At 49.9% G+C, this 14,275-nt stretch overlaps 1 protein-coding gene across 2 annotated transcripts in view; it reads left to right on the top strand.

Moving 5' to 3' along the window:
- Nucleotides 1-11,683, top strand: part of CHAF1B (chromatin assembly factor 1 subunit B) — a 31,059-nt gene extending 19,376 nt beyond the window's left edge. For both annotated transcript variants that reach the window (XM_051833594.2, XM_051833595.2), the window contains exons 9-14: nt 3,729-3,798; nt 3,886-3,977; nt 4,800-4,962; nt 5,995-6,423; nt 10,556-10,650; nt 11,196-11,683. In XM_051833594.2, the coding sequence (XP_051689554.1) occupies nt 3,729-3,798; nt 3,886-3,977; nt 4,800-4,962; nt 5,995-6,423; nt 10,556-10,650; nt 11,196-11,287 (941 nt within the window). In that variant the 3' untranslated portion in view covers nt 11,288-11,683. The remainder of the gene's footprint in view (nt 1-3,728; nt 3,799-3,885; nt 3,978-4,799; nt 4,963-5,994; nt 6,424-10,555; nt 10,651-11,195) is intronic.
- The last annotated feature ends 2,592 nt before the right edge of the window (nt 11,684-14,275 follow it).

The following is a 14,275-nucleotide window of genomic DNA, read 5'->3' as shown; positions in this document are numbered from 1 at the left end:
AGAGAGAGTTCTTCTGTTCGATGATTCACTCCCCAGTTGGCCACAATGGCTGGAGCTGCTCTGATCCGAAGCCAGGAGCCAGGAGCTTCTTCCAGGTCTCCCATGCAGGTGCAGGGACCCAAGGACTTGGGCCATCTTCTACTGTTTTCTCAGACCATAGGAGAGAGCTGGATTGGAAGTGGAACAGTTGGGTCTTGAAACCAGTGCCCATATGGGATGCCGGCGCTTCAGGCCAGGGCGTTAACCTGCTGCGCCACAGCGCTGGCCCCTGCTTTATTATTTTTATATTTATTTATTTATTTATTTATTTATTTATTGACAGGCAGAGTGGACAGTGAGACAGACAGAGAGAAAGGTCTTCCTTTGCCGTTGGTTCACCCTCCAATGGCCACCGCGGCCGGCGCGCTGCGGCCGGCGCACCACGCTGATCCGATGGCAGGAGCCAGGAGCCAGGTGCTTTTCCTGGTTTCCCATGCGGGTGCAGGGCCCAAGCACTTGGGCCATCCTCCACTGCACTCCTGGGCCACAGCAGAGAGCTGGCCTGGAAGAGGGGCAACCGGGACAGAATCTGGCGCCCCGACCGGAACTAGAACCCGGTATGCTGGCGCCGCAAGGTGGAGGATTAGCCTATTGAGCCGCGGTGCCAGCCTATTATTTTTATTTTTTTTTTTAAGATTTATTTATTTATTTGAAAGGCAGAGGCAGAGAGAGACAGAATTCTTGCATCTGCTGGTTCACTCCCTAAATGGCTGCAATGGCAGAAGCTGGGCTAATCTGGAGCCAGGAGCTTCTTCCAGGTCTTCCACGGGGGTGCTGGGGCCCAAGGATTTGGGCCATCTTCAACTTTTTTCCAATCCAGCATAGAGTTGGATTGGAAGTGGAGCAGCTGGGACACGAGCTGGCACCTACTACGCCATAGTGCTGGCCCCACCAGTTAGATTTCTAATTGGACTCCCATGAGAGGTTTTTTGTTTTCTTAATCACAGCTTTGTTTAATAGAATAAATGCTGAAGAATAGTTGAGGTACTGTGGAAAACAGAATAATACTTGAGAGGCCATTTGCCTTTTCAGATGTCAGTAGATGAGCTTAACGTGGGATTGATGCAGTGTGGGACTAAACAGATGAGTTGACCAGAACAGAAATCCAGAAAGAGATATCCGACTATAAAGGAATTTATGACCTTAGATGATGTTTTGGGAACAAGAGTAGACTATTGAGTGAATGGTACTGAGGTGGCCAGCTATATGGGAGAAGCCTGATTTGGACCCCTTGCTCATATATGAGAAATAAATTCCAAGTTAGTCCAGTACTTAAATATGTAAGATGAAGTAGAAAACTCTTGCAAGAAAACCTAGGAGGACATTTCAGAGATGAAGAGGGGAGTATATGATGGGGGGGTGCTGGTGTTGTGGCGCAGTTGATTGAACCGCCACTTGCGACACTGACATCCTATATGGGCACAAGTTCAAGTCCTGGCCGCTCCACTACCAATCCAGCTCCCTGCTAATGCACCTGGGAAAGAGGAAGATGGCCCAAGTGCTTGGACCCCTGCACTCACATTGGCAACCCAAAGGGAGCTCCTGGCCCCTGGCTTTATTTAGCCTGGGCCATCCCCTGCCATTGTGGCCGTTTGAGAATTGAACTAGCAGATGGAAGATCTGTCTTTCTATCTCTCCCTCTCTCTAACTCGGCCTTTCAAATAAAAAATGATAGAGGACCTAGTGTTTGACTTACTGGTTAAGATGCTGATTGGAATGCCCACATGCCACATTGGAGTGCCTAGGTTTGCGTTCTGACTTGGAGATTCAAGCTTCTTGATTCCTGCTGACGTGGGCCCTGGGAGGCAGCCGTGATGGCTCATATGGTTGAGTCCCTGCCACCACATGGGAGACCTGGATTGAGTTCCCAGCTGTGGCTTGGCACAGACTCAGCTGTTAACAAGCATTTAGGGAGTGAACCAGCAGACGTGAGCTCTGTCTGCCTTTCAAATAAAATGAGAAAATTTAAAAAGTGATAGAGCTATTTGACTACAAAGAGGCTTCAAGTGTATCTGTGGCAAAGTGGAATTGAAAGATGTGTTTGCTTTAGTGTAAACATCTGAAATCCATGCATAATTTTTGCATAACACATTTTATATGAACTTTTTGAAGACTTCTCATCCATGGCTTTCAGATTTTTTTGCATCTTTGTAAATTTAAAATTTCCTTTAATTCCACTGTCCGATGAACTTTTCGCAGTACTCTTGTGTATTTGAATACAGAGCTTTTGAATGACGAAAGATGTGGGAGGCAAAGTCAGTAGGTGAGTGATGGATCTGGAGGGTAGTATTTGTGCCGCAGGGAAGAGAGACTGATGCATACGCCATACAGTGGTACCTTCAATGTGGACAAGACATGCACACACTCATACACAGAGAAGAGAAGAATGAGTGAAAGATGCATAAAGGCGGTTTGTGGAGGAGCCATCCACATGTTCAGCAGATGGTCAGTGGTAGGGATGTACACACTGAAGTGGCGTAGCCGTTGCATGTCTGTTCCCTTCAGACTGGAGAAAACAGGACCCTCGCTAAGGGATATGTAGAGTGGGGACTGCTGGTGGTAATGGTATTTGTAGCGGCTAAATGCACGTGCCATCCCATCTGTCTGTCTGGTGTCTAGACTCAATTTCTTAAGAAACTAAGACATAGTGTGTCAAGGATATTTGTTGCAACTATTGTTTGTAGCAAAAAATCAAAAACAAAGCAGTCCATAGAAGGTTTGGTGAATGGATACTGGTAGTGCAGGTTAACCTTCACAAGTAGTTGACTGGGACAAGCTCAGTAAGGAAAAGGGTAAATAGTACCCTTTTTTGTAAATTTTGTAAAACAAGCATTCTGAATCAAGAATCATCCTAAGAGCAAATGCGTCATTGAGTTATAACTGGTTATAGTCCCTTTGTGAGCACGGCAGAAGTAGAGAGAGGACATAATGGTTTGTTAAACCTGATTATTTGGGTCTGGAAGCATGGGGAGAAGGTAGCTATGCAGAAACATCACAGTTTAAAAAAAAAAAACAAAACAAAACATCGCTGACACTAGATAGGAAATGGTCACAGGTAAAATTGTGTGTGTGTATCAAGAAATATGAACGTGAAGCAGGGAGGAGTTTCCAGGAGCACTGTGTCTGATGGTGGTGTCCGGCAGGCTCTGAGCTGGTGTTGTGTACATCCTGGGGTGAGTGCAGAAGAGCGCTCGGTGTGCTGCTTCCCAGGGCGCAGTCAAGTCCTGTAGGAGGCTGGATGAAGACTGCAGCGAGGTCAGGTCTTCCGCAGCCCCATGGCTGAGGTAGGCAGATGGAAAAGACCTGACCTCTCAGCTTTGGAAGGCATCCAGGGGCAGAATCAGAGAAGAGTGAGGTGAGAGCCTGGGCAGCTGGATCCAATCATAGCACTTCACCTGTGGGAGTTGCCCAGATGCTCAAAGGTGTTCTAGGACAAGCTGTTCTTCTGCCCAGGACTGGAGCTGTTTTCTAGGGGACTGCTCTCAGGTGGAGCTGAGAGTAGACCTGGGTAAGGCCAGACAGTAGTAGAATATTTGTGTTGGTCCTCAGTCACAAAAGCATTGTGCAGAGGATACAGTTTTAGGAGAAAGTATTGTACAGGCAGAATTGAATACCATTAAAGTTTTGTTGGTGAACAGGTTAATAAAACATCAACTTCTTTCTTTCTCTCCCTTTTCTTTGCTCCCCAGCCGGGTGTGTGGAATCTGGTGAAAATGTAATGAATACAACTTATGTTTTCTCCAGGAAAAATCTGAAAAGGTATGTGATCGAGAGGGTGTTTGAAACGTTGACCCTTTTTGATGTTGCTGAGTAACAAACTTCTCCTAAAACTGGTTCATTGTTCAGGCCGATTGCACATCTTCCCTGCCCTGGAAAGGCCACTCTTGCCGTTCGCTGCTGTCCCGTCTACTTTGAGCTGAGGCCAGTGGTGGACACAGGTACCCTCAGAACCACAAAGTGGTGGTGTTTCCTCCCTGTTTGGGTCTTTCTTATGGATTCCAAGTCGTACTGAACATGGTTATGGTAACTCTTCTCATGTTATTGAATACGAAAGGTTGATTTTCTCCTCATTCTGGGTCATATTTTCCTGGTTCTTTGGATGCTAGGCAGTTACAAACTTGATCTTGGAGGACACTGGTTATATTTTTAGTTTCACAATTATTCTTGAGATTTATTCCAGGATACAGTTAACATTTTGGAAACATTTTGATTCTTCCGGGTCTTACTTTCAAGCTTTATAGTCGGGTTCACGGCCGCATGTAGTCCAGCTCCCTACGAGGCCATGCCCGAGTACCTCGAAGGGTACCCTGTAGGTGAATCCAGTCCTGATCCTCCATAGCTGAGAGCAGGAGCTGCTGTTAGCTCTGTAAGCCTTTCTGTGAATGAATGTAATCAGCTTAGTAGAGCATGTAGCGCGTCACTTCATGAACTGTTTCTGTGTGACTGGCATCTGCCCAGCAGCGCTCGGCCCCAGGCTGAGCTGCCGCATCCACACGTCGTCTGTGCTGAGCTCTCCTTTTGGGAACCTCGGTGCCTGAGACTCTTAGCTCCTTGTTCCCTGGTTCATGCGTGGTTCTCTTCTATTGATGTATTCATGTGGAAAAGAGTATGAAGAGCTGTGTTCTCCAAGGCCCACAGTGAGCTAGGGTTTGATAAAGTGATGTTCTTTGTGTCCTCTTGGAGAGGACCTTTTTGGTCTACTGGTTACGTGTTCCCTTTGGGGACTTTGCTGTTTTACTTTGTCCCTTCCCCTCCTGCAGACCAGTCAGCACACGAGCCAGGCATGGAGCTGATGGACCTGCCCTACCGCCTGGTGTTTGCAGTGGCCTCCGAGGACTCTGTGCTCCTGTATGACACACAGCAGCCCTTCCCCTTCGGTTACGTGTCCAACATTCATTACCACACCCTGAGTGATATTTCCTGGTGAGTGCTGATAGCCAAGCGAAGTGAAGGAAAGAGAGGGCATTCCCGGGGCAAGCCTTGGGCTAGGGAGCATCAGTACTCAAGGTGGCTCCTTTGGCCCTCTACTCACCCTCTTTTTTTTTTTTAATGAATTAACATTTAAAGGTAAGCCATTTTTCATTTGCCACAGCAGTGCTTCCTGTTTGTTTTTTGTAAGATTCATTTTATTTGAAAGGTAAAACAAGAGGGAGAGACAGAGAAAAGAGATCTTCCACCTGCTGGTTCACTCCCAAATGGCCCCAACAACCAGGGCTGGGTCAGGCCAAAGCCAGGAGCCTGGAACTCCATCTGGGTTTCCTACATGGGTGCTAGGGGACCATCATAGTTGGGCTTTCATCTGCGGCCTTCCTAGATGCATTAGCAGGGAGTGACTGGGAAGCAGGGCAGCCGGAACTTGAACCAGTGTTCCAGTATGAGATGCCAGCATCCTAAGTGGTGACTTAACCTGCCGTGCCGTGGTGCTGGCCCCCACCTCCTGTTTTGACACCAGTGCATTTTGATGCCTTTCAATTGCCCTGTGAGATGTACTTGAACTCTGATAAACGAGAGAAGGCCCCATGGATTCTCTAGTCATTGGGGACTTGTCAGGCTCTGGGAAAAAACCCTCAACAGTGAGCCCTGCTGTCCAGAAGAGGGAGGGGGCCCCAGAGTCTGTCTCCGAGGTCGCCACCCTGCTCCTGTGGGAGGACCTGATGCACCCTCTGCTGCTTGCTCAGCCCAGCTGGAGCTCTGGCCAAGGCTTGGCCTGACACCATCTGTTTCTTGGTTCCTTTTTTCTTCTTTTAATTTTCTTTTGCCTTAGGAGAAAAAAGGTCATCTCACGTATATTCAGATGAAAGTTAGTAATACTGCACATAGCTGTGGTGACTTAGAACATGGAGATGGGATTGGGAGAGGAAATTGCACGCATAAGGAGCCTCTGACGGTAACAAGTGTTAAACAGGGTCCGCAGACTTTGGTGGCACCTCTGATTTCCCCGTTTTGGGAACACAGGTCCAGTGATGGGGCCTTCCTGGCCATCTCGTCCACTGATGGTTATTGTTCATTTGTGACCTTTGAGAAGGATGAACTTGGAATACCTTTGAAAGAGAAGCCAGTTTTGATCATGCGAACTCCTGATACGGCAAAGAAAACTAAGAATCAGGCACACCAAGGATCTTCACCGGGGTCCAGATCCATAGAGGGGACGCCCACCAGCAGAACCCAGGACTCCAGCAGTCCCTGTACAACCCCACCCCAGGCCAGACAGTCTCCGGCCCCAGCAGCCGTCAAGGACACGCCTCCCGTTCCTGGTGTCGGAAGCCCCTTGCCAGGACCTTCAGAGGAGAAGACCCCGCAGCACAGCAGTCAGAACCCAAGAGCGCCTCCACCCCGGAGGGTCACGCTCAACACCTTGCAAGCCTGGAGCAAGCCAACACCCCGGTGAGTTTCCACGAGACGAGAAATCATCACTGTGAAATGAAAAACAAATCAAACATCCCAGGGTGTTGTGAGTGAAATTCTAGAAGCAATTACTTGCCAGCAAGGGACATTTACTGTCAGGTCCAGTGACAGCGTGCTGGCTCGGAGGCCTCTGTTAGCTCCTCCCCTTCCTGTGTGCCTCATGCAGCCCATGCCCTGTGCATGCCTGGGGACTGTGGTTTGGTTGCAGCCTGTGTCCAGGACCGTAGCCCTCACTCTCCACAGTCCCACGTGCCTTACTCCTAAGCCTGGGCCTGCATGTGTGTTCTCAGAGCATACTGTTTCTGTTTTGAGGCTTTTGTCCCTGCCTTCCTTGGGAAAGCCCTGATCACCCACCCACCCACACCCCCTTGTTGGAACTAGAGTCCTCTTGAAAAACCCATTCAGGGTGAATGTCTCTTTCCACTCCTGGTCTTTGTGGCCCTTTAACCCTTTGCTTGCCATACCCATGACCCCTGTAGCAGGTGTTTCCTCAAGGGCAGGAGGCTGTTTGTTTGTTACCTGTGCTCTTCTGTCTAAGCACCAGGCACTTCCTGATATGCCAGGAATCAAAGGAGTGCCTTTTTTTTTTTTTTTTTTTTTTTTGACAGGCAGAGTGGACAGTGAGAGAGAGAGACAGAGAGAAAGGTCTTCCTTTGCCATTGGTTCACCCCACAATGGCCGCTGCAGCCAGCACGCTGCGGCCGGCGCACTGCGCTGATCCGAAGCCAGGAGCCAGGTGCTTCTCCTGGTCTCCCATGCGGGTGCAGGGCCCAAGGACTTGGGCCATCCTCCACTGCACTCCCAAGCCACAGTAGAGAGCTGGACTGGAAGAGGAGCAACCAGGACAGAATCCAGCCAAGTAAAATAAAATTTAATTTTTAAAAAGAAGTCACTCCTGGCCAGCGCCGCAGCTCACTAAGCTCGTCCTCTGCCTGTGGCGCCGGCACCCCGGGTTCTAGTCCCGGTCGGGGCGCCAGATTCTGTCCCAGTTGCTCCTCTTCCAGTCCAGCTCTCTGCTGTGGCCCAGGAGTGCAGTGGAGGATGGCCTAGGTCCTTGGGCCCTGCACCTGCATGGGAGACCAGGAGAAGCACCTGGCTCCTGCCTTTGGATCAGCGCGGTATGCCGGCCGCAGCGTGCCTGCCGGAGCAGCCATTAGAGGGTGAACCAACGGAAAAGGAAGACCTTTCTCTCTGTCTCTCTTTCTCACTGTCCACTCTGCCTGTCAAAAAAAGAAAAAAAAAATTATTTTACTTTTGAATGGTATGTAAGATTAGACATTTTTATGGGGTGCAGTGTGATATTTGGTATACATGTATATATGTATGTGTGTATATATATACATATATGATAGTGCACTTATCAAATTGCAGCAATTAGTATACCCATTACTTTAAACTTTTTTTGTGGTAAAGACACTCAAAATCTTCTCTTTTAGCCTTTTTTTTTTTTTTTTAGATTTTATGTGTTTATTTGAGAGAATTACAGACAGTGAGAGGGAGAGACAGAAAGGTCTTCCTTCCAGTGGTTCACTCCCCAAATGGCCACAACAGCTGGAGCTGTACCAATCGGAAGCCAGGAGCCAGGTGTCTTCCACATGGGTGCAGGGGCCCAAGCACTTGGGCCATCCTCTGCTGCTTTCCCAGGCCATAGCAGAGAGCTGGATTGAAAGAGGAGTAGCCGGGACTAGAACTGGCACCCATATGGGATGCCGGTACGGGCCCCCCTTTAGCTTTTTTGAAACACAATCTGTTTTATTGTTAACTGTAGTTAGCCTGCTATGCAGTAGAACATCAGAACTTTGTCTTCCTGTCCCACTACATATTTTATTAAGATTTATTTGTGTGAAAGAGCATTCTGCCTTTTAAATAAAAAATCTTAAAAAGATTATTAAAAAGGCAGAGCAACAGAGGGAGATAGAGAGACAAAGAGAAAGATTTTCCATCTACTGGTTCATTCCCCAAATGGCCACCACAGCCAGGGCTGGTCCAGGCTGAAGCCAGGAGCCTGGAACTCCATTCCAGTTTCCCATATGGGTTGCAGGAGCCCAGGTACTTGGCCATCTTCTGCTTTCCCAGGTATATTAACAGGGAGCTGGATTGGAAGCAGAGCAGCCTGGTCTCAAACCAGCAATCAAATATGGGATGCCCATGTTGTAGATGGGAGCTTAGCTCACTGCTCCACAACGTGGGCCCCTTGCTGTAACATTGAACTTACTGACCAATTTCTCCACAACCTACTCCCCAGGCATTTTACTCTTTTTTTTAAAAAAGATTTATTTGTTTGTTTGAAAGAGTTAGAGGGAAAGACAGAGAGACAGAGTGATAGAGAGAGAGAGATCTTCCATCCACTGGTTCACTTTCCAGGTGACTGCAATAGTCAGGGCTGGGCCAGTGCAAAGCCAGGAGCTTCATCTGGTCTCCCACATGGGTAGCAGGGGCCCAAACACTCAAGCCCATCTTCTGCTACTTTTCATAGGCCATTAGCAGGGAACTGGATCAGAAGTGGAACAGACGGGACACTAGCACCTATATTGGGTGCCAGAGCAGGCGGCAGCTTCACCCACTCACTACTCCACAGTGCTGGCCCATACTCTTAACTTCTACAGGATCAACTTTTTGTTTGCACAGGTCATGTGGTGTTTGTCTTCCAGGCCTGGCTTATTTAACACGTCCTCCAGGTTCATCCATGTTATCATAGATGACAGGATTTTAGGGCTGCATAGCATTCCATTGGGCTTATAAGGAGCATCTTGAGACTTGACCTTCTAGCAGCCTGGTCACAAGACACAGGACGTGCTGGTCTGATGCTAACCAGTCTCCCAGGCGAGGCTGCAGGCAGTTCTTCCCTGTGTGGGGGAGGCCGTCTGGCACCCAGGCCTGAGCCAGGGCCCTTGCTGCAGACTGAGCCCCCTAGCACATTCTTCTGTTGCCAGCAGCGGTAGCCTGCTGGGCACCTTCCTTCCTGGGCACCTCTGAGACCCAGTTTCCCCCCTCTACCTGTGAACTTCCCTGTCCACCAGTCTCCCTACCACCTAGCCACCCCCCTTCCAGATGCACTAGGGTGGGAGGAGGGTGAGGGTGACGAGTTAAACTAGAAGTATTCTCTGCCTCTCCTGTTCTCTGCCGTGCACAAGCTTCCCTGGGGAATCCCTAAGATACTTCAGGTGGAGGGTTCAGGACCCTTCACATCTCATTTCTTTCTGCAAACCAGCAATGGCTTTCAGGGTTTTTTCCCTTATTTGTGTTTATGTAGCGGAAGATACTCTTTGAAATATTTTTGCTTCTAAATTGTTCTCCCCTCTTGAATTCTATTTACTAAGCTGTTTGCAGTTGTAATTTTTTTAAATATTAGAGGTTGAAAATGAAGACTTTGGACCGCCGGCGCCGCGGCTCACTAGGCTAATCCTCCGCCTTGCGGCGCCGGCACATGGGGTTCTAGTCCCAGTCAGGGCGCCGGATTCTGTCCCGGTTGCCCCCCTTCCAGGCCAGCTCTCTGCTGTGGCCTGGGAGTGCAGTGGAGGATGGCCCAAGTGCTTGGGCCCTGCACCCCATGGGAGACCAGGAGAAGAAGCACCTGGCTCCTGCCTTCGGTTCAGCGCGGTGCGCTGGCTGCAGCGCACTGGCCGCGGCGGCCATTGGAGGGTGAACCAGCGGCAAAAAGGAACACCTTTCTCTCTGTCTCTCTCTCTCTCACTGTCCACTCTGCCTGTCAAAAAAAAAAAAAAAAGAAAAAGAAAATGAAGACTTTGGGTGTTAGGAAAAGAACGATCTGTGTTTCGATGCTTTCCACGTGTAGGCCCATGTCTGATGGTCTTCTGCAGAGGCAGCCAGCGGGTGTGCGCAGGCTGTCAGCAGTTAAAACACAGCTCTCGAGGCTTTGGGGCTGTGACTTCAGCTGACCATTATAAATGTGTTGGTTTAACGTAGTACGTGAATGGAATCTCAGTAAGCGGAACCATCATTGTATTTACTCTGTTTAATAGCTTGCAAGGTAAGATCAGCTCGCATTTTTAAGTATTTCTTTTGGCAATTTTGACACTTAGCATCCTGCATAAGCCATTTTTGTAACACTAATGTGTAGTCCACTACTTCCCTTCTTTTTGTGCTTAAGGAGAATAAACCTAATACCCTTAAAGACAGAGACTCCACCAGATTCTGCACCTCCCAGTGTTATTTCCTCTCCATGCACAGAAGAAACACAGGCAGGTAAGTGACATTGTTACTGGTTTGATATAATTCTCTTTTGTTCTTTTGGAAATTAATACTACATAGTTCTAAGTCAGTTCTGAGGAAGTACACATGCATCTTACTAGCTCACCGGCTGCTGTTTCTATCCCACCAGGAGCCCACCTTGCCAGCAAGCAGGCCCCTGGGAGCCAGGCAGGCTCGGGAGGTGGTGGTGTAGGTTGGCAGTAGTGTAGGTGCTTCAACCTAAAAGATTTGAGATCTGGGGCAGGTGATTCTTCACTGTGGGAGGCTGTCCTGAGCGTTGGAGGATATTTGGTAGCATCCCTGGATGCCACCCCTCGCCCTGTGACATTATAAAATGTCACCAGACATTGCCCACTGTTCCTGGAGAGGCAGAATCAGGCCAGGTGGAGAGGCAGTGGCAAAGATCCTCCCCTGCAGCATTGTGGGATCCCGCCCGGCCTGATCCTGCTCAGTGCCTCTTCCCAGTTCTGTGGTAAACAGCAGCTCTGGATACCCCACCGTCTTCATTTCCCTGCCAACCTTGTCTGTTACTGTTTCAGAGATGTCTGGAGACCCTCAGGACAGTCCCCCACAGCTGAAGCAGCCCAGGCTGGAGGAGAACAAAGGACACACACAAAGCCTGGACGCTTGAGGGGACCCTGACTTCTGCCTGCCAGGTCTCGGAACACCCATGTGGACAAGGCAGATAGGCCTGAGGCCAAGGGCATGGAGTGGAACAGACGCTTGTAAATTGATTTCCACGACAGAAGACACTTGGTGTACTGAGTCTTCCAGACATGCGTGCTCTGCATTTGCATCATCTTTCCTCCGGGCTGTGAGTGTTGCCTTGGATCGCACGCGCTGCTGCTGAGCTTCTGCAGCGTGGAAATCGCTGACCCCTCCCTGGAGTCCTCGTGAAAGGGCGCATGGCCCCCTTTAGCGTCCGGGGAGAGGTAATTTGAGAAGGTTTATTCTCTTGAATTTTAGAGTGCTTGAAGTGATTGCTAGACTTGGCTTCTATTTTTGATTAAACTTCGGAAGTTCTTCAGGTTTATTGTCTGACTTTAAAGGTAATAATGCTCATTCTGGAAAGTTAGTGAACTACAGTGACAAAAAAAAATCATAAGAAAAAGGGCTAGGAGCAGGCATTTTCCCTCCTGGTTCCGACACCCACGTCCCAGTTTCAGGGTACCCCGTTCCTGGATCCAGCGCCTGATCCCAGCTCGGACACCCACGTCCCAGGTTCAGGGTACCCTGTTCCTGGATCCAGCGCCTGATCCCAGCTCGGACACCCACGTCCCAGGTTCAGGGTACCCTGTTCCTGGATCCAGTGCCTGATCCCAGCTCCGACACCCATGTCCCAGTTTCAGGGTACCCTGTTCCTGGATCCAGCGCCTGATCCCAGCTCCGACACCCACGTCCCAGGTTCAGGGTACCCCGTTCCTGGATTCAGCGCCTGATCCCAGCTCCGACACCCACGTCCCAGGTTCAGGGTACCTCGTTCTTGGGTCCAGCTCCTGATCCCAGCTCCGACACCCATGTCCCAGGTTCAGGGTACCCCGTTCCTGGATCTAGCGCCTGATCCCAGCTTCTGCTGAGGCAGCCATGATGATGCCAGTAATTGGGCCTCTGCCACCCGTGTAGGAGGCCCAGATGGATTCCAGGCTCCTGACTTCAGCCTGGCCCAGTCCCAGCTGTTGCAGACAGTTGGAGAGTGAACCAGCAAATGGGATCTGTCTGTCTGTCTTTACTCAAATAAATAAAAAAGTTTTCAGAAAACAGACCGGAGTTGGGAAATACCTCTAGTCTCAGTCTTAGAAGTAACCCTGTTAATTAATGTAGCTTATTTCCTCCTTAGCACTTTTATAGTCTTTTTTTCTCCTAAGAGTTGAGATTTTACTTCAGATACGATTTGTAGTCAAATAAATAATGTTTTAGATTGGTTTTTGAAGGCGATATATTTCTCTGCCTTTGCTTTCCCTGGGCCTGAGGGTGGCTGGCAAGGCATACACGTGGAAGGTGGGGTTGGGGACAGGTTGTGGCACTGTTAGTTGGAGGTGGCAGGCATGCACGTGTGGAACCTTCTAGCTCAGGACATAGTGGGTGGTGTGACTGAGAGCGGACAGTGTCCTGTGGCAGTTCAGCCGCCAATTCAGAGGCTGGCGCTGCGGCCTGCCCTTCAGAAGAGTCGCCGCAGCTGTGTTCTCATGGTGCACGTCTGTCCCTGACCTGGGACACCATGAGGCGTGCATGCCCATGAGGGTGTGAACAGGTCAGCGGATGAGAGGGTTTAAGTCTGTTGAAACTCGGGCTGACAAGTGGAAAAGTATACTCTGCCGGCGCCATGGCTCACTAGGCTAATCCTCCGCCTTGCGGCGTTGGCACACCGGGTTCTAGTCCCAGTCAGGGAGCTGGATTCTGTCCCAGTTGCACCTCTTCCAGGCCAGGTCTCTCCTGTGGCCCAGGAGTGCAGTGGAGGATGGCCCAAGTCCTTGGGCCCTGCACCTGCATGGGAGACGAGGAGAAGCACCTGGCTCCTGGCTTCGGATCAGCACAGTGCGTCCGCCAGCGCGGCTGCCATTAGAGGGTGAACCAACGGAAAAGAAGACCTTTCTCTCTTTCTCTCTCTCACTGTCCACTCTGCCTGTCCAAAAAAAAGTATACTCTTTAATGCAGATTGGCAGAAACAGAAAAGAATGGGGAATATGCTTCCATGCATTGCTTAATTCTCAGTCTGTAACCAGAATAGTCTGCCTCCCTTTCGGATGGGCAGGTGGTACTAGGGCTAACTGACAAGGTGGTGCATAGAGCTGAAGACATCCGTGTCTGTAAGGACGCAGTGTTGGTCCCTTTCAGAGTGGGACGGACTTACGGCTTCAGTCATGTCTGTTCCAACCACAGTTCCCGCTACAGCTGTGCATTGGAATCACCCCAGGAGCTGAAGGCACTGGTGCCCGGATCCCCTGTGGGTCTGGCCTGCAGGACCTGGGTGGGATCGGAACTTCAGGAATTTTCAAAGCTCTCTGCTCTTCATGTATAGCTACTGCTGAGATCTCAAGAGAAAAAATGTCTCCTGAGTATGTGTGTCCTTTAAAATAATATTTATTTGAAAAAGTGAGAGACAGACACAGATCTTCATCCACTGCTTCTCTCCCCAGACAGCAGCAACAGCTGTAGCTAAATGAGGCTGAATCCAGGAGCCAGAAACTCAACTGGGTCTCCCAGGAGAGTGGCAGGGACCCAAGTATTTAGGCCATCATCTCCTGCCTTCCCAAGTGCCGAAGTTGGATCGGAAGCAAAGGAGCCGGGACTGGAACCAGCGCTCTGATGTGGGATGTGTTAACCACTGTGCAACATCACTCCCCACCCCCCACCCCTGTCTGTCCTGAAGGAGTGGCTTGGTTCTCTGCTCATCACTGACTGCTGTAAGAGCCCCTCTTCCCTGGACAGCACCCAGGGGCTCCAGCTCTCCTGAAAACACGTTTGCTCACCATGTGGCTGGCTTGGGGTGCAATCTAGCAGTTTGTGCTCCTGCAGACAGATCAAGGGTCCTCTGTTCCCCTGAGTGGCTGCTTCCTGGCCACACCCAGGGGAGGGACAACATGAAGTTTCACAAATCTCTGGCAGTGGGAGGTGGGCA

This window comes from Oryctolagus cuniculus, chromosome 4 (assembly GCF_964237555.1).
Source record: "Oryctolagus cuniculus chromosome 4, mOryCun1.1, whole genome shotgun sequence".
Lineage (NCBI taxonomy): Eukaryota > Metazoa > Chordata > Mammalia > Lagomorpha > Leporidae > Oryctolagus > Oryctolagus cuniculus.
The sequence above is the reverse complement of the archived record's forward strand: the minus strand, read 5'-3'. Positions and strand labels throughout refer to the sequence as shown.